The sequence below is a fragment of the Salvelinus fontinalis genome, chromosome 6 (genome assembly GCF_029448725.1).
Source record: "Salvelinus fontinalis isolate EN_2023a chromosome 6, ASM2944872v1, whole genome shotgun sequence".
NCBI classification, from domain to species: domain Eukaryota; kingdom Metazoa; phylum Chordata; class Actinopteri; order Salmoniformes; family Salmonidae; genus Salvelinus; species Salvelinus fontinalis.
In genome coordinates, this window is record NC_074670.1 from 83,873,712 (window position 1) to 83,895,484 (window position 21,773).

General features: G+C 46.5%; 1 protein-coding gene across 1 annotated transcript; it reads left to right on the forward strand.

Moving 5' to 3' along the window:
• The first annotated feature begins 2,086 nt into the window (after positions 1–2,086).
• Positions 2,087–20,585, forward strand: LOC129858542 (uncharacterized). The gene is made up of 2 exons (XM_055927851.1): positions 2,087–2,391; positions 8,601–20,585. The coding sequence occupies exon 2, from the start codon at positions 8,729–8,731 to the stop codon at positions 13,898–13,900; it is 5,172 nt and encodes a 1,723-aa protein (XP_055783826.1). The 5' UTR covers positions 2,087–2,391; positions 8,601–8,728; the 3' UTR covers positions 13,901–20,585.
• Positions 20,586–21,773: the final 1,188 nt, after the last annotated feature.

Below are 21,773 nucleotides of genomic sequence, written 5' to 3' on the forward strand. Positions count from 1 at the left end.
GCTTGACTAGTAGGTTATTGTCATCAACTGGTTCTCCCTGGCTGCTTGACTAGTAGGTTATTGTCATCAACTGGTTCTCCCTGGCTGCTTGACTAGTAGGTTATTGTCATCAACTGGTTCTCTCTAGCTGCTTGACTAGTAGGTTATTGTCATCAACTGGTTCTCCCTGGCTGCTTGACTAGTAGGTTATTGTCATCAACTGGGTCTCTCTGGCTGCTTGACTAGTAGGTTATTGTCATCAACTGGTTCTCCCTGGTTGCTTGACTAGTAGGTTATTGTCATCAACTGGTTCTCTCTAGCTGCTTGACTAGTAGGTTATTGTCATCAACTGGTTCTCCCTGGTTGCTTGACTAGTAGGTTATTGTCATCAACTGGGTCTCCCTGGCTGCTTGACTAGTAGGTTATTGTCATCAACTGGGTCTCCCGGGCTGCTTGACTAGTAGGTTATTGTCATCAACTGGTTCTCTCTAGCTGCTTGACTAGTAGGTTATTGTCATCAACTGGGTCTCCCTGGCTGCTTGACTAGTAGGTTATTGTCATCAACTGGTTCTCCCTGGCTGCTTGACTAGTAGGTTATTGTCATCAACTGGTTCTCCCTGGCTGCTTGACTAGTAGGTTATTGTCATCAACTGGTTCTCCCTGGTTGCTTGACTAGTAGGTTATTGTCATCAACTGGTTCTCCCTGGCTGCTTGACTAGTAGGTTATTGTCATCAACTGGGTCTCTCTGGCTGCTTGACTAGTAGGTTATTGTCATCAACTGGTTCTCTCTGGCTACGGTTTTCTCACATTTTTCACAAAAACACACATATGCGTGTGTGTACACACAAGCAAGCATACACACACACACACACATGATCATGCATACAGATAACCACACACACATACACACCTCCGAATGCACTGTACGTAGATGATGTAACCTTTCTGTTTTCTTTAATTTATTAGTAATATAGCCGGGTCACGACTATTTCATTTATTAGTAATATAGCCGGGTCACGACTATTTCATTTATTAGTAATATAGCCGGGTCACGACTATTTAATTTATTAGTAATATAGCCGGGTCACGACTATTTCATTTATTAGTAATATAGCCGGGTCACGACTATTTAATTTATTAGTAATATAGCCGGGTCACGACTATTTAATTTATTAGTAATATAGCCGGGTCACGACTATTTAATTTATTAGTAATATAGCCGGGTCACGACTATTTAATTTATTAGTAATATAGCCCAGTCACGACTATTTAATTTATTAGTAATATAGCCGGGTCACGACTATTTAATTTATTAGTAATATAGCCCAGTCACGACTATTTAATTTATTAGTAATATAGCCGGGTCACGACTATTTAATTTATTAGTAATATAGCCCAATCACGACTATTTAATTTATTAGTAATATAGCCCAGTCACGACTATTTAATTTATTAGTAATATAGCCCAGTCACGACTATTTAATTTATTAGTAATATAGCCCAGTCACGACTATTTAATTTATTAGTAATATAGCCCAGTCACGACTATTTAATTTCTTAGTAAAATAGCCCAGTCACAACTATTTAATTTCTTAGTAATATAGCCCAGTCACAACTATTTAATTTATTAGTAATATAGCCAAGTCACGACTATTTAATATATTAGTAATATAGCCCAGTCACGACTATTTAATTTTATTAGTAATATAGCCCAGTCACGACTATTTAATTTATTAGTAATATAGCCCAGTCACGACTATTTAATTTATTAGTAATATAGCCCAGTCACGACTATTTAATTTATCAGTAATATAGCCCAGTCAATACTATTTTATTACTTTGTAATATAGCCCAGTCAATACTATTTTATTACTTTGTAATATAGCCCAGTCACGACTAATTAATTTATTAGTAATATAGCCCAGTCACGACTATTTTATTACGTTGTAATATAGCCCAGTCACGACTAAAGCAGTGGCATTGTTTTGAGAACAGAGGTTTTAATGATTATGCTGCTGAGAAAGAGAACTGCTCTCTCTTTGAGAGACATTGTTACTTTTAAACTCACTTCCTGCCAGAACATAGAACCCTGGTTTCCAGGGAAACTGGCTATCAGAACCTTTTCAATACAACACACTAACACACACACAGCAGATAGCAAAGAGACCTGGCTGCCTGCCTTCCTGCCTGCCTGCCTTTCTGCCTGCCTCTTGCCTGCCTGCCTGCCAAACACAGAAACAGATCCTTCTGTTACCAGAAACTGTAGCTCACTGCAATCAGAATCTATCAACAACACGCAGGAGGGGAGTGGGAGACATAGGTAGCTTGAGTCCCGGAGATGAGACGTGGCTGCGATAGGAGACCTGTACTCAGGACCATGGGAAGAGTTCTCTCTCTGTTGGACTGCTGAGGTATGTATTATTAGATGTAGGCTACTGAGATTCCACTGTGTTGTGATTCCAGCGTCATATTCCCGAGGATAAATGTTCACGTTTCCTCTCATGTGCATGTTGAGTGCTATTCTTATCTGTATTCACTCGTAGGTTTGGGTTTTATGATATCTGAGTACGTTACTTTGCATGTCTCAAAAAATGATGCGTTATAGAAGAGGTTTATGAAATGTAGACATCAATTAAGATTTGAATCATTGAGACGTCTAGAGTGTTTTTTTTTTTGAAGATACAATAAGATTTGAAAGACATTATTCCTTATCAAAAATGCGAATTAGCATGTTGCAGCACGTTATTGTGAAGAGCTGTAACTGATGAAGTGTTTTAATGTTTGTAATTTTAATTTAGAACCAAAAAAAACAAAAAACACTCAAGATACTTTTGTAAACTTGGTAGTCTCTATATCTTTGATACAGCTTGTTTGGCAGGAAACATTTCCCCCCGTGTAAATACCAATGTAATCATATCACAGATTACATATTAAAAGGAAATTCAGCGCCATTTGGATTGACGTTAATGGATTAGTGATACAACATGTAGGATAGGGACTAGTTCTATATTGGTCGGTTAAAGTTACACACCTGAGTAAACGATAGATCTTGGTTCTTCAACAAACAACAACGTAGGCTTTCTAACCCTCATTTGACGTTGACACTATTTTGGCATCTTGATTCTCAGGCCGTAGAGCTGAAATGATATCGTAACGTTATGACTATAACTAGTGTTCCCAGAAGGAGAGACACCAGGTACAACATTCTTATGCGGAGTCACAGTCTTACGACTTTGTTTGAAGGGTTTACAATCACGCTTGACAAGATGAAATCTTGCGCCTCTCTGGAAGCCCGATTTACACCGGTGATAAGCGCAAGGCTCGGATTAATTCCGAGCCCAGGACCGGGCAGTGCAGGGCCAAACAGGTGTTGTACCTCTTTTCCCTCCTTCAGCGAACAGTAGTTATAGTCATAACATTACGTTCCCTTTCAGTCAGTCAACTTCGGTACAACATACTATGGGGAAATATAATCACGCCCCCAAGACGACTCAAAACGAATACTAAAGTAACAGCCAATGGCAGACCACCCAGACTGACCCTGCCAGATGCGTTCTGTCTGGGTATTGTGCACATGGCACACTGCCTAGTGACTTTCCCCTTTGTCCCTGTCACACCGTGGGCTATCCTGAGAACAGTGACATCCATGCGATAAAAACCTCACTAAAGTGTGTAGAGATGCCCAACTCCCCGCAGCAAAAATATTTAACCCTTTATACAACACCCAAGACGCTGCCCAGACCCCTGGTGGTGTGAATGTGTACACCGCTAGCTAGGTAACCTTTGCCTCTTGCTGTTATACGCCAGGGAGATAGCCCCCACAATCCTTTGGGAGAGACACCGCTTAGAGAGCGCCCTGCCGCTAGCTGGATTAGTAAAACAGACAAAAAAAAGTTGGTCACATAACAGGATATCCCGGGTCTGTTCAATTGCCTCCAAAACCAGCGCAATAGTTTTAGAGACCGGTCTGAGACGATGTACACCTTTCAGGAACCGCACCACCGGGGGATGAGCCCCCGGTGAGGTTCCGTCAATTCCCACATGACACGCTGAAACAGCGGCCATGTACACTTATCAAGTGGAGAATACTTGAAAAGCTCCCGTAGGAACATAAGAATGTCCCTTACAGAGTACTGAAAAGGAACAAGTCCTTTATCTTGGGACCAGAGATCAAATGCTTGCCATTTCTACGCATACAGCCCTCTTGTGGAAAGCGCCCTTGCAGACTGATGTCCCATACCTGGGAGAGCCTTGTCCAGGTGAGAGAGGGTCCCACCTGGAAAGCGCCCTTGCAGACTGATGTCCCATACCTGGGAGAGCCTTGTCCAGGTGAGAGAGGGTCCCACCTGGATAAAAGATCTTGCAGACTGAATGGTAGAAATAACATTCGGAAGAAAACCTCTAGCCATCAGTTTGGCCCTCTTAGGGGCCAGGCCCATAGGAACCAAATCTCTGGCCTCGCTTGCCAACCCTACCTGTACACCTGGGACAACAGGTACCTGTGCACCTGGGACAACAGGTACCTGTGCACCTGGGACAACAGGTACCTGTGCACCTGGGACAACAGGTACCTGTGCACCTGGGACAACAGGTACCTGTGCACCTGGGACAACAGGTACCTGTGCACCTGGGACAACAGGTACCTGTGCACCTGGGACAACAATCCCTGTGCACCTGGGAAAACAATCCCTGTGCAATGGGAGTTTCCATGGGTCCCCACAAGAATCAATGGTAAACAAGCCCTCTCGGCGAACCCTCTCCAACGTTTGCGGAATCAGAACCACTGGCCGGAAACGTGTAAAGGAGGGTTCCGAGGCCACTGGTGCACAGAGCATCTGCTCCCAACGGGAACTCAGGTCCTTCATCAAGAAAAATAGACAACAATGAGCGTTTTTTCGCAATGCGTAAAGATCTACATTGGCCCAGCTGAAAATGTCCCATACCTGAGAGAGCCTTGTCCAGGTGAGAGAGGGTCCCACCTGGAAAAAAGTTCTGCACCTGAGTTGAGGCAACCGGGGACATGTGGCACCCTTAGCGAAAGCATGTGCGCACTGCCCCCCAGCAATAGGGAGCGAGCAAAAGTTAGGAGGGAGGGAGACAGTCTCTCAACGTCTGTTGACGCATGCCACCACTGACATATTGTCGGTTCTGACCAGCACAAGCCGGTCCAACAAAACCAGGGGGAAGCACCTGGGCGCCAGATACTCCCCCGGGTAATTGACATGCAGTGCGCTCCGAACCAGTGTCCATACCCCACAAATCGATTTGCCTTTGTACAGTGCACCCCACCCTCAGGGGGATGCGTCTGTCGTGATCACCTTGCAAGATATACAACAACAATAGCAGATGGTCCCACCACTGGGCCGTGACACATAAGCCTGACAGAGCCACCCGAAGCTACAAGAAGCGTCCAGGTGAGTGGCTAGCACTCAGCGCTAGAAGGGCTTCATCAACAATAGCCCCAGGGGAACGACATCCATCACAGAATCCATCATCCCTTAGTAGGCTAACGATATACGCACTGTGTGACCCAGCTGAAATTTGGCTAAGCAGAGCCGGAACCTGGACACCCTGAGTGGTGACAGTAGTGAGTCTAGCTCAACATCCAGAAATGGAATGTGCTGAGATGGAGTCAGACAGCTCTTTTTCTAACTTCTTATGAAGCCTAGACACCAACTGCGGGTAGTAGTAGCATTGATGTGTGGTATTCTGCTTTCCCAATCGACTCTGCCTCCACCAGCCAATCGCTGTAATAGCCGGCGGCTTGTGAGCAATTCTGAGTTTGTAGACTCTGAGGTGCTTGTTGAGGGTACGTAGGTCTAGAATGGGACGCAGAGTTCCTGTTCCTTTTTGTGACCAGGAATACCAGCTGAACCGGTAGTCCCAGGTCTTCAACACAGGAACCACTCTGATTGCCTGCTTCTGCAGATGAGAGGGTATTTCCTCCCTCAAATGGGCACTGAGGCATCGGGAACAGTCGACGTGATGACACTGCAGAAGAAGTGTGGGGAACGCACAACAAATTGTAGCCTGTACCCTGACATCACAGTTCGCATAATCCAGGGAGACACTGCACATGCGCACCGTTGGTCGGAGTAGACAGCGGGACGCCCTGAAGGGGTGGTACGCCACCTTGTGGACTGGGAGAGATTGGGTCTTCTTCCATTTCCACCACTCCTGACAACCGTGTATCTGAACATTGAGAAGGAAGACTTTTCACTGAACTCACATACGGGAGATAAGACTTTTAAACACCCGTGAACACACTGTGGAACTCGGTTGGAACAACTGTGTTTATAAGCCAAGGTTTGGCTAAAGCCCAGGCCCACTCAGTGTACACGGTCTCCGGCGATCAGTGACGTACCCCGTTTGGCCAACCTGGGGGTACTGTTGTCACAAAGAGCCTCACTCGGTTTAGGCGGTAAGATGAGTTCCGGTAACCGGTTGGCACCCAATCGTGGACCAGGCGTATTAAAAATAGACACATTGCAGGAACTTTATCATGGAGCCTACCCTGCCGACCAGTCAGAGGTACTGGTGACAAAGCACCTGGTAACTTAGCTGGGAATGGGACAAACGGTGCTGTTCAGAAATGAATCTAATTCCCAGGAATGAAAAGCGTTGAGCTGGAGACAGGGAGCTCATTTTGGGGGCTCCTATGAACCACATAAACTACATGTGGGATAATAGCATGGTCTTGACCAACCTTGCTCGTTCCCTCGACTCCGCTACCAATAACTCATCAACAAAGGAGCCCATAAACTGCATCACTAGACACCTCATAGGGACTAGTGAGCTACAGGCAGGAATCACCAATGAATCCCAGTACTGAGCCACCTATGGGGGAGTGGCGGAGGGTGAACCTGACCATCCCCTCTCTTCGAGTAGCCTCCCGTAACCAGCAACAGAGCGCACAGGAGCAGGTTTGGGTGCAGGCAGCCACAGCATACCACACGCCCAGGCAGCCACAGCATACCACACACCCAGGCAGACACCACATACCACACACCCAGGCAGCCACAGCATACCACACGCCCAGGCAGACACCACATACCCCACACCCAGGCAGACATCACATACCCCACACCTAGGCAGACACCACAAACCCCACACTCAGGCAGACACCACATACCCCACACCCAGGCAGACACCACATACAGCCACACCCAGGCAGACACCACATACCTCAAGCCCAGGTAGCCACCACATACCCCACACCCAGGCAGACACCACATACCACAAGCCTAGGTAGCCACCACATACCCCACGCACAGGTAGCCACCATATACTCCACGCCCAGGTATGCACCACACGCCCCACACCCAGGCAGACAAGACATTTGCTCTGACCACCCAATCCATCTCCGCTTCCTGTTCCTCGGTGTCAGCCGAGGTACTGGCATCCGGGAAAGTAAAGTCGCCATGGGTAATTCCAAGCTTCCTCAAAAATGCTACACGTCTTTCCAGGGAGTGTGTAGTACGTGGCAATGCGCACACGGACCGGTTCGAGTGAGGGCTGCCAGAGCGTGCTCCAAGCCAAGACAATCTCCTACATAGATTGTGAGTATCTTCCGGAGAAATGCTATAACCGCATGACTTGGGACATGATCTCCACCCCGAACCCGGTTTAGTCATTTCGGTCATTTTCTTAGCTGTCTTACTCATTGCACCAGCAAATTGAAGATGAACTAATTGTTTAGTTAGTTAAACTAATGAGAACAAGTTTAGCCTTCAGCAACACAACGTCCAGGAGGTGAGCGTGTTCTACCACTACGGGACAGTTTAGTTGGCGTAACATTTTCCAATTGTTTGTTTTAGTAGCGTGAATCATTCCTGTTCACACCAAGGTGAAGAGCGGAAATAGTTGAAGGAATGAATCCGAGGCTCATGCTTATCACATGTTGCAGGCGGGGATTCCAGTGAGGTGAAGATTTCATTGTCGTTGTCAGGCGTGATTGTAGATCCTTCAATCAAAGTCAGGATAGTGCGACTCTCCAGAGTATGTTGTACCAACATTGATTGACTGAAAAGGGAAACTTGAATCAGATGCCTTAAAGCTGAAATGGTATCTTGAATCAGATGCCTTAAAGCTGAAATGGTATCTTGAAATACTTGCCGTAGATCTGAAATGGTATCTTGATTCACATGCCGTAGACCTAAAATGGTATCTTGATTCAAATGCCTTAGATCTGAAATGGTATCTTGATTCACATGCCGTAGATTTGAAATGGTATCTTGATTCACATGCCTTAGATCTGAAATGGTATCTTGATTCACATGCCTTAGATCTGAAATGGTATCTTGATTCACATGCCTTAGATCTGAAATGGTATCTTGATTCACATGCCGTAGATTTGAAATGGTATCTTGATTCACATGCCTTAGATCTGAAATGGTATCTTGATTCACATGCCTTAGATCTGAAATGGTATCTTGATTCACATGCCTTAGATCTGAAATGGTATCTTGATTCACATGCCGTAGATCTGAAATGATATCTTGATTCACAAGCCTTAAATCTGAAATGGTATCTTGATTCACATGCCTTAAATCTGAAATGATATCCGTAGAGCATCACTGTACTACTGTAGATGTTTCCTATATCACCCCTGTGTGCACAGGAACCTCTGACATCACCACTGTGTGCACGGGAACCTCTGACATCACCACTGTGTGCACGGGAACCTCTGACATCACCACTGTGTGCACAGGAACCTCTGACATCACCACTGCCCCTGAGGAGCCTCGTATGGATACCGGTCACCAGTCTGTTAATCAAGACCGTCAGCCAAAACCTCACGGGCACACTATGATTGGTGTGGGGGTGGATGGGGAGTCGTTGGAGCACGGAGACACAACTATCATACCTATCGCAGCTATTAGAGGAGTGGACTCAGGTGATGTTGCTGTTCAGCTGGACTCACACCCTGTGGTGGAAAGTACTCAGATTACAGGGCGTGCTGAGTTTGAAACACCCACTGTTCAAATACTCCCCTCAGTACAGGACCATGCAACAGAGGAGGACTCATTCTTAAACACATCGAAACACAGAGAATTCTCCCTGAAGAAGGAGGAGGAGAGAGAGAAAGTGGAGAAGAGAGGGATAGAGGATGTCAGAAAGAAATATGGAGAGAGAGATAAAGAGAAGGAGTTAAGTGAAGATAAAGAGACAGATGGAGAAATAAATAAAGACAAAGACAGAGAGAAAGAGAAGAAGAGAGAGGAGCAGAGTGAGAGACAACACATGCAGACCCAGGTTAGTCTGGAGGTGGATCAGCACCACTCTGTAGCCACCAGCCCCATGACCCCACCCCAGGGGGTCGGCGCCGATGCCTTCCCCTTCCCAGCAGCCTCTAGGAGTCTGGAGGTGGTCCAGTACCACTCTGTAGCCACCAGCCCCATGACCCCACCCCAGGGGGTCGGTGCCGACGCCTTCCTCTTCCCAGCAGCCTCTAGGAGTCTGGAGGTGGTCCAGTACCACTCTGTAGCCACCAGCCCCATGACCCCACCCCAGGGGGTCGGCGCCGACGCCTTCCCCTTCCCAGCAGCCTCTAGGAGTCTGGAGGTGGTCAAGTATCACGCTGTAGCCACCAGCCCCATGACCCCACCCCAGGGGGTCGGCGCCGACGCCTTCCCCTTCCCAGCAGCCTCTAGGAGTCTGGAGGTGGTCCAGTATCACGCTGTAGCCACCAGCCCCATGACCCCACCCCAGGGGGCCGGCGCTCCGGTCTTCCTCTTCCAATTAGCCTCTATGGGGCCGGGGGTGGAGACTAAAGATGCAGAGCTGCAAGAGGGGCACCAGCTGGAGTTCTGTTCTGTTACCACAGCATCCATTGCTTCAAACAACACCCCCACAGTCCCCGCTGCCTTCCCAGAGCTCAGCAGGAGAGAAGACGAGGCGAGGAAGGAGGTGAGGAGAAATAAACAGGGGAGGGACGAGAGGGAATCTACATCAGACTCTGTTGTAGTTACTCCTCGTCTGATGTCATCCCCGGTACTGAAATGTAGCGCTCTGAAAGAGGACGTGGCTGAAGAGACAAAGTCACAGTCCAACATCCCTCCAGATAGCTCTGTTGACTCAGATCCTCAGACTGACAGACTCGGTCACAACTACGCCGGTGAACCAGCACCAGTGGAGGTTAAAAGGAGAGGGCGACATGGGGCGACTGGGGACGCTGTCGATCAAGAGATCACCATTCTGGTGACTCATCATGACAGCTTTGGAGTTGAGGAAGAAGAGGAGGAGGAAGAGGAGGAGGAGAGAAGGGGGGAGGAGAGAAGGGAGGATATTATGTCATTTATTCACTGCACTGAGCCTGAAGGGTCTGTGGAGGTTGACAACAGTGAGGGGGTGAAAGTCGTTCCTCCAGTGCCCCAAAACAGCCTGGACGATGGGAGGAGTGACGACACAGCTCAACCCAAAACCACAAGGACTGTCATGAACCTACACTCACACGCAAACAGACAGGAAGATTCTCTCCCTCCATCCGGTGAAGACATCCGAACAGAAACGAAGCAGATGACATCACCACAATCTCTGACTAAAAACAAGCACCCAGAACACATAGGAGAAGAATCGAAGCTCCGCTTTAGTGAGGAGCAAACCAACCAGAGAGAACAGTGCAGCCTAGTGGACAGGAATGGAACTGCCCAATCCAACCAGACAGAACAGCGCAGCCTAGTGGACAGTAGTGGAAGTCCTCAACCCAACCAGACAGAACAGCTCCAGCCCCCTCTAATTGGCCCTCCAGTCCCTGGCTTCCTGGCCCTGCAGCAGCAGACCCAGGTTAGTCTGGAGGTGGCTCAGCACCACTCTGTAGCCACCAGCCCCATGACCCCACCCCAGGGGGCCGGCGCCGACGCCTTCCTCTTCCCAGCAGCCTCTAGGAGTCTGGAGGTGGTTCAGTATCACTCTGTAGCCACCAGCCCCATGACCCCACCCCAGGGGGTCGGCGCCGACGCCTTCGTCTTCCCAGCAGCCTCTAGGAGTCTGGAGGTGGTTCAGTATCACTCTGTAGCCACCAGCCCCATGACCCCACCCCAGGGGGTCGGCGCCGACGCCTTCATCTTCCCAGCAGCCTCTAGGAGTCTGGAGGTGGTTCAGTATCACTCTGTAGCCACCAGCCCCATGACCCCACCCCAGGGGGCTGGCGCCGATGCCTTCCTCTTCCCAGCAGCCTCTAGGAGTCTGGAGGTGGTCCAGTACCACTCTGTAGCCACCAGCCCCATGACCCCACCCCAGGGGGCCGGCGCTCCGGCCTTCCTCTTCCCAGCAGCCTCTAGGAGGATGGAGGTGGTTCAGTATCACTCTGTAGCCACCAGCCCCATGACCCCACCCCAGGGGGTCGGCGCCGACGCCTTCATCTTCCCAGCAGCCTCTAGGAGTCTGGAGGTGGTTCAGTATCACTCTGTAGCCACCAGCCCCATGACCCCACCCCAGGGGGCTGGCGCCGATGCATTCCTCTTCCCAGCAGCCTCTAGGAGTCTGGAGGTGGTCCAGTACCACTCTGTAGCCACCAGCCCCATGACCCCACCCCAGGGGGCCGGAGCTCCGGTCTTCCTCTTCCAATTAGCCTCTATGGGGCCGGGGGTGGAGACTAAAGATGCAGAGCTGCAAGAGGGGCACCAGCTGGAGTTCTGTTCTGTTACCACAGCATCCATGGCTTCAAACAACACCCCCACAGTCCCCGCTGTCTTCCCAGAGCTCAGCAGGAGAGAAGACGAGGCGAGGAAGGAGGTGAGGAGAGAGAAACAGGGGAGGGACGAGAGGGAATCTACATCAGACCCTGTTGTAGTTACTCCTCGTCTGATGTCAGCCCCGGTACTGAAATGTAGCGCTCTGAAAGAGGACGTGGCTGAAGAGACAAAGTCACAGTCCAACATCCCTCCAGATAGCTCTGTTGACTCAGATCCTCAGACTGAAGGACTCGGTCACAACTACGCCGGTGAACCAGCACCAGTGGAGGTTAAAAGGAGAGGGCGACATGGGGCGACTGGGGACGCTGTCGATCAAGAGATCACCATTCTGGTGACCCATCATGACAGCTTTGGAGTTGAGGAAGAAGAGGAGGAGGAAGAGGAGGAGAGAAGGGGGGAGGAGAGAAGGGAGGATATTATGTCATTTATTCACTGCACTGAGCCTGAAGGGTCTGTGGAGGTTGACAACAGTGAGGGGGTGAAAGTCGTTCCTCCAGTGCCCCAAAACAGCCTGGACGATGGGAGGAGTGACGACACAGCTCAACCCAAAACCACAGGGACTGTCATGAACCTACACTCACACGCAAACAGACAGGAAGATTCTCTCCCTCCATCCGGTGAAGACATCCGAACAGAAACGAAGCAGATGACATCACCACAATCTCTGACTAAAAACAAGCACCCAGAACACATAGGAGAAGAATCGAAGCTCCGCTTTAGTGAGGAGCAAACCAACCAGAGAGAACAGTGCAGCCTAGTGGACAGGCGTGGAACTCCCCAATCCAACCAAACAGAACAGCGCAGCCTAGTGGACAGTAGTGGAACTGCCCAATCCAACCAGACAGAACAGCGCAGCCTAGTGGACAGTAGTGGAACTTCCCAATCCAACCAGACAGAACAGCGCAGCCTAGTGGACAGTAGTGGAACTGCCCAATCCAACCAGACAGAACAGCGCAGCCTAGTGGACAGGAATGGAACTGCCCAATCCAACCAGACAGAACAGCGCAGCCTAGTGGACAGTAGTGGAACTGCCCAATCCAACCAGACAGAACAGCGCAGCCTAGTGGACAGGCGTGGAACTCCTCAACCCAACCAGACAGAACAGCTCCAGCCCCCTCTAATTGGCCCTCCAGTCCCTGGCTCCCTGGCCCTGCAGCAGCAGACCCAGGTTAGTCTGGAGGTGGCTCAGCACCACTCTGTAGCCACCAGCCCCATGACCCCATCCCAGGGGGCCGGCGCCGATGCCTTCCCCTTCCCAGCAGCCTCTAGGAGTCTAGAGGTGGTCCAGTACCACTCTGTAGCCACCAGCCCCATGACCCCACCCCAGGGGGTCGGCGCCGACGCCTTCCTCCTCCCATCATCCTCTAGGAGGATGGGGGTGGAGTTTAAGGACACTGAGCTGCAAGTGGGCCGGCAGGTGGAGTTCCATTCTGTCTCCACGGCACCCAGGTTTCCAAAACCGGCTCCCGCCGCCCCCGCAGCCTTCCCAGAGCTCAGCGGACGAGAGGGGGAGGAGAAGAAAGAGGAGAAAAGGGCTAAGGAGAGAAAGGTGGAGGAGAGTACAAAAGAGAAGAAGGAGGAGAGAAGGGAAGAGGAACCTGATAAGCAAACAGAGGACAAAAATAAGGAGGGAAAAACGAAGGAGACAACGGAAGAGAAGAGGTCGGACGAGCTGGTGCAGGAAGTGAGGTCGGACGAGCTGGTGCAGGAAGTGAGGTCGGACGAGCTGGTGCAGGAAGTGAGGTCGGACGAGCTGGTGCAGGAAGTGAGGTCGGACGAGCTGGTGCAGGAAGTGAGGTGGGACGAAAGGGGGATGACGTGGGAGGTGTATGGGGCGGTGGTAGAGGTAGCCGTCCTGGGCTCAGCCATACAGAAACACCTGGAGAAACAGGTTCAGAAGCTCAGAAAGCATCCCTCTCCTGCCCTGCCTCCCCCTCCTCCCCTCAACCCAGCTGCCATGCCCCTGCCCACCACCCTTCCCCTCAAGGCAGCCACCATGCCCCTGCACTCCACCCCTCCTCCCCTAAACCCAGCCGCCATGCCCCTGCCCACCACCCCTCCTCCAGCCTCTGGGACCACCCAGGTGTTGTCAGGTAAGGGCTCGACCAGGAAGAGAGGGGAGCCGGAGGGGAAGAGAAGCAGGCGCCGGAGGAACCCTTTCCGTTTGCTGTTGAAGAACATGCAGCAGCACAAATGTTGCTCTCGAGCTCATTCCACTGAGTGACACTGCAGGAACATCATCCATAACCACCTTCCTTACCCCTTCCTTCACTTACTACATTACATCATGGCCTTACCACTTCCTGGACTTACTACATTACATCATGGCCTTACCACTTCCTGGACTTACTACATTACATCATGGCCTTACCACTTCCTGGACTTACTACATTACATCATGGCCTTACCCCTTCCTGGACTTACTACATTACATCATGGCCTTACCCTTTCCTGGACTTACTACATTACATCATGGCCTTACCCCTTCCTGGACTTACTACATTACATCATGGCCTTACCCCTTCCTGGACTTACTACATTACATCATGGCCTTACCCCTTCCTGGACTTACTACATTACATCATGGCCTTACCCCTTCCTGGACTTACTACATTACTTCATGGCCTTACCACTTCCTCTGCTCCCTCAACCACTGGACTGCAGTAAACTGTTACAATTATCTTTACACCATCTCCCAAGCCACTGGACTGCAACATTAATTCATCATCTAAGCCAAAATAGTTCAGCCATACCTACACTATGTTAGCAGCCATGCAAGCTAACTTTAGCAGCCTGTTTGACTATTGAACTTCAGTTTAACTACATCCCAGATAGCACATAACGTTCTGAGAACCATACAGTGCATCCGGAAAGTTTACAGACCCTTTGACGTTTTGCAAAATGTTCCTTTACAGCCTTATTCTAAAATGGATTAAAAAAAATTGTTTCTCATCAATCTACACACAAAACCCCATAATGACAAAGCGAAAACAGGTTTTTGTAGACATTTTTGCTAATTTGTGACTTGTTTGAAGAAACTAGGTGTATTTTGCACGTTTCTACTTCACAGGAGAGCCGTTTTTTTAAATCAAAATGTGTTTTTTGGCAGAAATGCCTTCTGGAACATGTGAACTTTCATGTGCCTTAACAACATACTTGTATTCCATCTGTAAATACAAATCAAATTGTTAAATTACGAGCCTAGTTGGTTCAGCCACACAAAAAGAAAGCAACCTTCCTGCTAGCCATGATTGGCTGAGATAATGAATGGGCTGGACATGCTGAGAGATGAGTTCGGATTGGTCTCCCATGTAGCAGGCTTCTGTTTATTTGAGCTGGTCAGTATGTGTAGGTAATCCTTTCTATCGCAGCTTTTTTATTTTTTAAAGATATCACATATGAGAACTGCATAAGTGTTCCTCTCTAATTTCTGAAGGACCGAGTTTTGAAATCATTGGAATTAGAGTCTGATAACTAAGGAGATGGAAAAAATACTTGTCTCCGGATTACATGTTCAAACTAAGGGCAACTATGGCATCCGTGACAGAGAGGGAGAAGCGTCCATTTATTTTATTTATTTTTTATTTTACCGTTATTTTACCGTTATTTTACCAGATAAGTTGACTGAGAACACATTCTCATTTGCAGCAACGACCTGGGGAATAGTTACAGGGGAGAGGAGGGGGATGAAAAAGCCAATTGTCCATCCATGTAGCTAGCTAAATCTTCAGATGTTACACGTTTCTAATTTTGTCAGAAAGTCATTTTAATTTCAAGTTAAAGTGTACTGTTAGCTAGCCTCTCTAACGTTAGCTGGCTGGCTCACTAGCTATTGTTACGTGTATGATTTGTGTAGTAATATTAGAGCCATTTGGTTTGCTAGTGATAGCCTCATTTTGTCTAGCTAACATTGAACCTTGTTGGTTAGCCACCTGCAGATTGATGCAGGGTAGTAACATCATGATTTGGGATTATGGTTAATGGTTTAGCTAGCTAGCTACATATCTTAACAAACGACTCCAATATGCAAGTAACCATTTCAATAGAATGTTCAAGGTGTCACTGCGATAAATGTTGATAGACTTGGCTGGTAAATTCGCTCTGGCTTCAGAACACTCTCGTCTGAGTGTGCTCGAGTGCAGAATTACTAACAAATTTATGAACGCTCAACACCCATTAAATAGGGCTGGTGTTGGTAAACGTTGGTAAAAAAAAGCGTAATTAAATTGCTGCCAGCAACACAATAACAGTCACCAACGCTCTGGATAACATGAAAACAGCCTAACCAGCTCTGCTAGGGTGAGTAAAATGATCAGAGTGAGCTGTTCTCTCATTTGAATTGGAAGTAGCTAACAAGCTATCTAACGTTAGCCAATTAGCTACTGTTGTAAGGACAGAACTCTCGGATAAACCCTACTCCTCGACCGTACATGCAAATCATTGAAGAGATGGGTGGGGCAAAAGCTTAAGAGGGTGTGAACAATGTTGAATGGGTGTAGACAAAGATGTAGGTGCACCAAAACATTCAAAGGCTATTTTCTCAAAAGTGATGTTACAAGTTGATCAACTTTCAAAGCAGAATTACTTTCCCATTGTTCCTAAACTGTAGTGTATGATATACTATTTTCTAGCTCTGAGTCTCTAGTGTTATCCAATGTAAAAAACACAATTTCATATTTTTCTACATTAGACCGAATCTAGCCGGTTGGTCACATGTATTAAAAATAAAAACAGAAATACCTTATATACATAAGAATTCGGACCCTTTGCTATGAGACTTGAAATTGAGCTCAGGTCCATCCTGTTTCCATTGATCATCCTTGAGATGTTTCTACAGCTTAATTGTAGTCCACCTGGTGGTAAATTCAATTGATTGGACATGATTTGGAAAGGCACACACCTGTCTATATAAGGTCCCACAGTTCACAGTGCATGTCAGAGCAAAAAACAAGCCATGAGGTCAAAGTAATTGTCCAGAGAGCTCTGAGACAGGATTGTGGGAAGGCACAGATCTGGGGAAGGGTACCAAAACATTTCTGCCGCATTGAAGGTCCCAAAGAACACAGTGGCCTCCATCATTCTTAAAAGGAAGAAGTTTGTATACACCAAGACTCTTCCTAGAGCTGACCGCCCAGCCAAACTGAGCAATCGAGGGAGAATAGCCTTGGTCAGGGAAGTGACCAAGAACCTAATGGTCACTCTAACAGAGCTCCAGAGTTTCTCTGGGGATATGGGAGAACCTTCCAGAAGGACAACCGGTAGCCACTACTCAGTAAAAGGCACATGACATCCCACTTGGAGTTGGGCTGTCAGGACTCTCTGACCATGAGAAACAATATTCTCTGGTCTGAGGAAACCAAGATTGAACTCTTTGGCTTGAATGCCAAGCGTCACGTCTGGAGGAAACCTGGCACCATCCCTATGGTGAAGCATGGTGGTGGCAGCATCATGCTGTGTGGATGTTTATCAACAGCAGGTACTGGGAGACTAGTCAGGATCGAGGGAAAGATGAACGGAGCAAAGTACAGAGAGATCCTTGATGAAAACCTGCTCCAGAGTGCTCAGGACCTCAGACTGGGGGCAAGGTTCACCTTCCAACAGGACAATGACCCTAAGCACACAGCCAAGACAACGCAGGAGTGGCTTCTGGGCAAATCTCTGAATGTCCTTGAGTGGCCCAGCCAGAGCCCGGACTTGAACCAGATCAAACATCTCTGAAGAGACCTGAAAATAGCTGTGCAGCGACACTCCCCATCCAACCTGACAGAGCTTGAGAGGATTTACAGAGAAGAATTGGAGAAGCTCCCGAAGTACAGGTTTCCCAAGCTTGTAGCGTCATACCCAAGAAGATTCAAGGCTTTAACCGCTACCAAAGGTGCTTCAACAAAGTACTGAGTAAAGGGTCTGAATACTTATGCAAATTGTATATTTCAGTTAATTTTTTACATACATTTGTAAAAAAAATTCAATAAAATGTTTAGCTGTTTTTGCTTTGTCATAATGCGTTATTGTGTGTAGATTGATGAGGGGAAAAAAATATTTTATCAATTTTAGAATATGGCTCTAGCGTAACAAAATGTGTTAAAAGCCAAGGGGTCTGAATACTTTCCCAATGTACCTTTTGTTTCTTAGAGCTTGGTGAGAGTGTGGTTATCCTATGGTTATTATGTGTACAACCTTCCCACAACGTTCTGGGAATGTGGCAGGATAGTTTCTTGGCTTTGGAACATTCTCAGCACATTTAAAAACTTGACCAAAAAAACACAATTTATTTGGTAGTTCATTACTTTAACAGAACGTTTCCTGTTCTTGGAACGTTCTCCAACTGGTTTGGGAATTTTCATCGAATAGTTCAGAGAACGTTAAGAAACAATGTTTTTTCTGTGGGAATTTTCAGTACTTCAGCATAGCGTTTCCTACAGGTTTTCATCGTGGTTTTATGTTAGAGAATGTTAGGAAAACCGCAGATAAAAACCACAAGAAAATGTAGTAACATTCTGAGAATGTTACTAAGGATGTTATTTAAAAACATACGTTCCCTTCTCAAAACTTTAAAGGGGAAACTTCACCATTTTTCTACTTCATATAAATAATCTACAGCACCACTCCAACATCAACATATGTGAAAATGGTGTGTTTCTATGTTTTGATAAGTAAAACAGATAGAGGAAGATAAGTGTTTACAATGACATCATCGGTGTACATCGTGTGATTTTGATCAATTGTGAGTAGGCATTACCTACTAATTGACTACTATTTGCTTACTAATTGCATACTAATTGCTTACTATTTGCTTACTAATCGCCTACTAACTGACTACTATTTGCTTACTAATTGCCTACTAATTGACCACTATTTGCTTACTAATTGCCTACTAATTGACTACTATTTGCCTACTAATTGCCTACTAATTGCTTACTATTTGCTTACTAATTGCCTACTAATTGACTACTATTTGTCTACTAATTGCCTACTATTTTCCTAATAAATTGCCTACTAATTGTCTACTATTTGCCTACTAATTGCCTACTAATTGCCTACTAATTGCTTACTATTTGCTTACTAATTGCCTACTAATTGACTACTATTTGTCTACTAATTGCCTACTATTTTCCTAATAAATTGTCTACTAATTGTCTACTATTTGCCTACTAATTGCCTACTAATTGCCTACTAATTGCTTACTATTTGCTTAGTAATTGCCTACTAATTGACTACTATTTGTCTACTAATTGCCTACTATTTTCCTAATAAATTGCCTACTAATTGTCTACTAATTGCCTACTAATTGACTACTATTTGTCTACTAATTGCCTACTATTTTCCTAATAAATTGCCTACTAATTGTCTACTATTTGCCTACTAATTGCCTACTAATTGCTTACTATTTGCTTACTAATTGCCTACTAATTGACTACTATTTGTCTACTAATTGCCTACTATTTTCCTAATAAATTGCCTACTAATTGTCTACTAATTGTCTACTTATTGGTTGATGATGCCATTAGAAACGTTTATCTTCTCTATCTTTTTTAATACAAAACATAGAAAAGCGTCATTTTGGGGCGATGATGAAAACTTCTCATAAAAACCACAAGAAAACGTATTTTTTTTTAAAACCATTCAGTTCATCAAAACTGTCTCTATCGTCTATGTGTCTTGATGAGCGCTTGTTTCATGTGAAATTGGGATTGTTTGAATCGACTAAAGTGAACAACTTTGCATGCGTAAAGAAAAACGTGGCCATCCTGGAGGGGCGATGGACTAATCCTATGGAGAACCGAAGATTACCGATGCCGTGTCACAATAAAATAAATAAATGTATTTGCATGATTAATGCCTAATGAAATGAATTTCCATGTGTCTCATTTGTGCTTGCCGTTCAAAATAGTTAACCCAAAAGAAGCTAGCAGTGTAATTTAACAGTCTTATTGAAACATTCAGTGATTGTTTTAAGGAAGTCATTCGAAAACCTCCAAATAACCTAGAAAAAGCACTGGTGGAAATAGTACTAACATGTAATACTGTAGTATAAGGCAAGACGCCTTAATAGAAAATGACTCAAAAGTGAAAGTCGCCCAGTAAAATACTACTTGAGTAAAAGTCTAAAAGTATTTGGTTTGAAATATACTTAAGTATCAAAAGTAAAAGTATAAACCATTTCAAATTCCTTATATTAAGCTTATATATATATATATATATATATATTTTTTTTTGATGGATAGCCTGTGGCACACTCCAACACTAAGACATAATTTACAAACAAAGTATTTGTGTTTAGTGAGTCCACCAGATCAGAGGCAGTAGGGATGACCAGGGATGTTCTCTGTTTAGTGAGTCCACCAGATCAGAGGCAGTAGGGATGACCAGGGATGTTCTCTGTTTAGTGAGTCCACCAGATCAGAGGCAGTAGGGATGACCAGCGATGTTCTCTGTTTAGTGAGTCCTCCAGATCAGAGACAGTAGGGACGACCAGGGATGTTCTCTGTTTAGTGAGTCCTCCAGATCAGAGGCCGTAGAGATGACCAGGGATGTTCTCTGTTTAGTGAGTCCTCCAGATCAGAGGCAGTAGGGATGACCAGGGATGTTCTCTGTTTAGTGAGTCCTCCAGATCAGAGGCCGTAGAGATGACCAGGGATGTTCTCTGTTTAGTGAGTCCACCAGATCAGAGGCAGTAGGGATGACCAGGGATGTTCTCTGTTTAGTGAGTCCTCCAGATCAGAGGCAGTAGGGATGACCAGGGATGTTCTCTGTTTAGTGAGTCCTCCAGATCAGAGGCCGTAGAGATGACCAGGGATGTTCTCTGTTTAGTGAGTCCACCAGATCAGAGGCAGTAGGGATGACCAGGGATGTTCTCTGTTTAGTGAGTCCTCCAGATCAGAGGCAGTAGGGATGACCAGGGATGTTCTCTGTTTAGTGAGTCCACCAGATCAGAGACAGTAGGGATGACCAGGGATGTTCTCTGTTTAGTGAGTCCACCAGATCAGAGACAGTAGGGATGACCAGGGATGTTCTCTGTTTAGTGAGTCCGCCAGATCAGAGGCAGTAGGGATGACCAGGGATGTTCTCTGTTTAGTGAGTCCTCCAGATCAGAGGCAGTAGGGATGACCAGGGATGTTCTCTGTTTAGTGAGTCCTCCAGATCAGATGCAGTAGGGATGACCAGGGATGTTCTCTGTTTAGTGAGTCCACCAGATCAGAGGCAATAGGGATGACCAGGGATGTTCTCTGTTTAGTGAGTCCGCCAGATCAGAGGCAGTAGGGATGACCAGGGATGTTCTCTGTTTAGTGAGTCCACCAGATCAGAGGCAGTAGGGATGACCAGGGATGTTCTCTGTTTAGTGAGTCCACCAGATCAGAGGCAGTAGGGATGACCAGGGATGTTCTCTGTTTAGTGAGTCCTCCAGATCAGAGGCAGTAGGGATGACCAGGGATGTTCTCTGTTTAGTGAGTCCACCAGATCAGAGGCAGTAGGGACGACCAGGGATGTTCTCTGTTTAGTGAGTCCTCCAGATCAGAGGCAGTAGGGATGACCAGGGATGTTCTCTGTTTAGTGAGTCCACCAGATCAGAGGCAGTAGGGACGACCAGGGATGTTCTCTGTTTAGTGAGTCCTCCAGATCAGAGGCCGCAGGGATGACCAGGGATGTTCTCTGTTTAGTGAGTCCTCCAGATCAGAGGCAGTAGGGATGACCAGGGATGTTCGCTAGATAAGTGTGTGAATTGGACAATTTTCCTGTCAAGATGTAACGAGACCTTTTGGGTGTCAGGGAAAATGTAAGGAGTAAAAAGTACATTATTTTCTTTAGGAATATAGTGAAGTAAAAGTAAAATTTGGCAAAAACATAAATAGTAAAGTAAAATACAGATACCCCAAAAATACTACTTAAGTAGTACTTTAAAGTATTTTTACTTTAAGTACTTTACACCACTGATCAAAAAAGACTTTCAGTTTTACCAGTCAGGAAACGTATTGCTTCGTTCCCACAACCAACGTGAATGCAAAAATCAAGCGTTCCCACACCTTCCAAGGAACCAAATGTGCTAGCTGGGATTATTTTATGACTACCACATGGCCAAAATACTTCAGTCATACCTG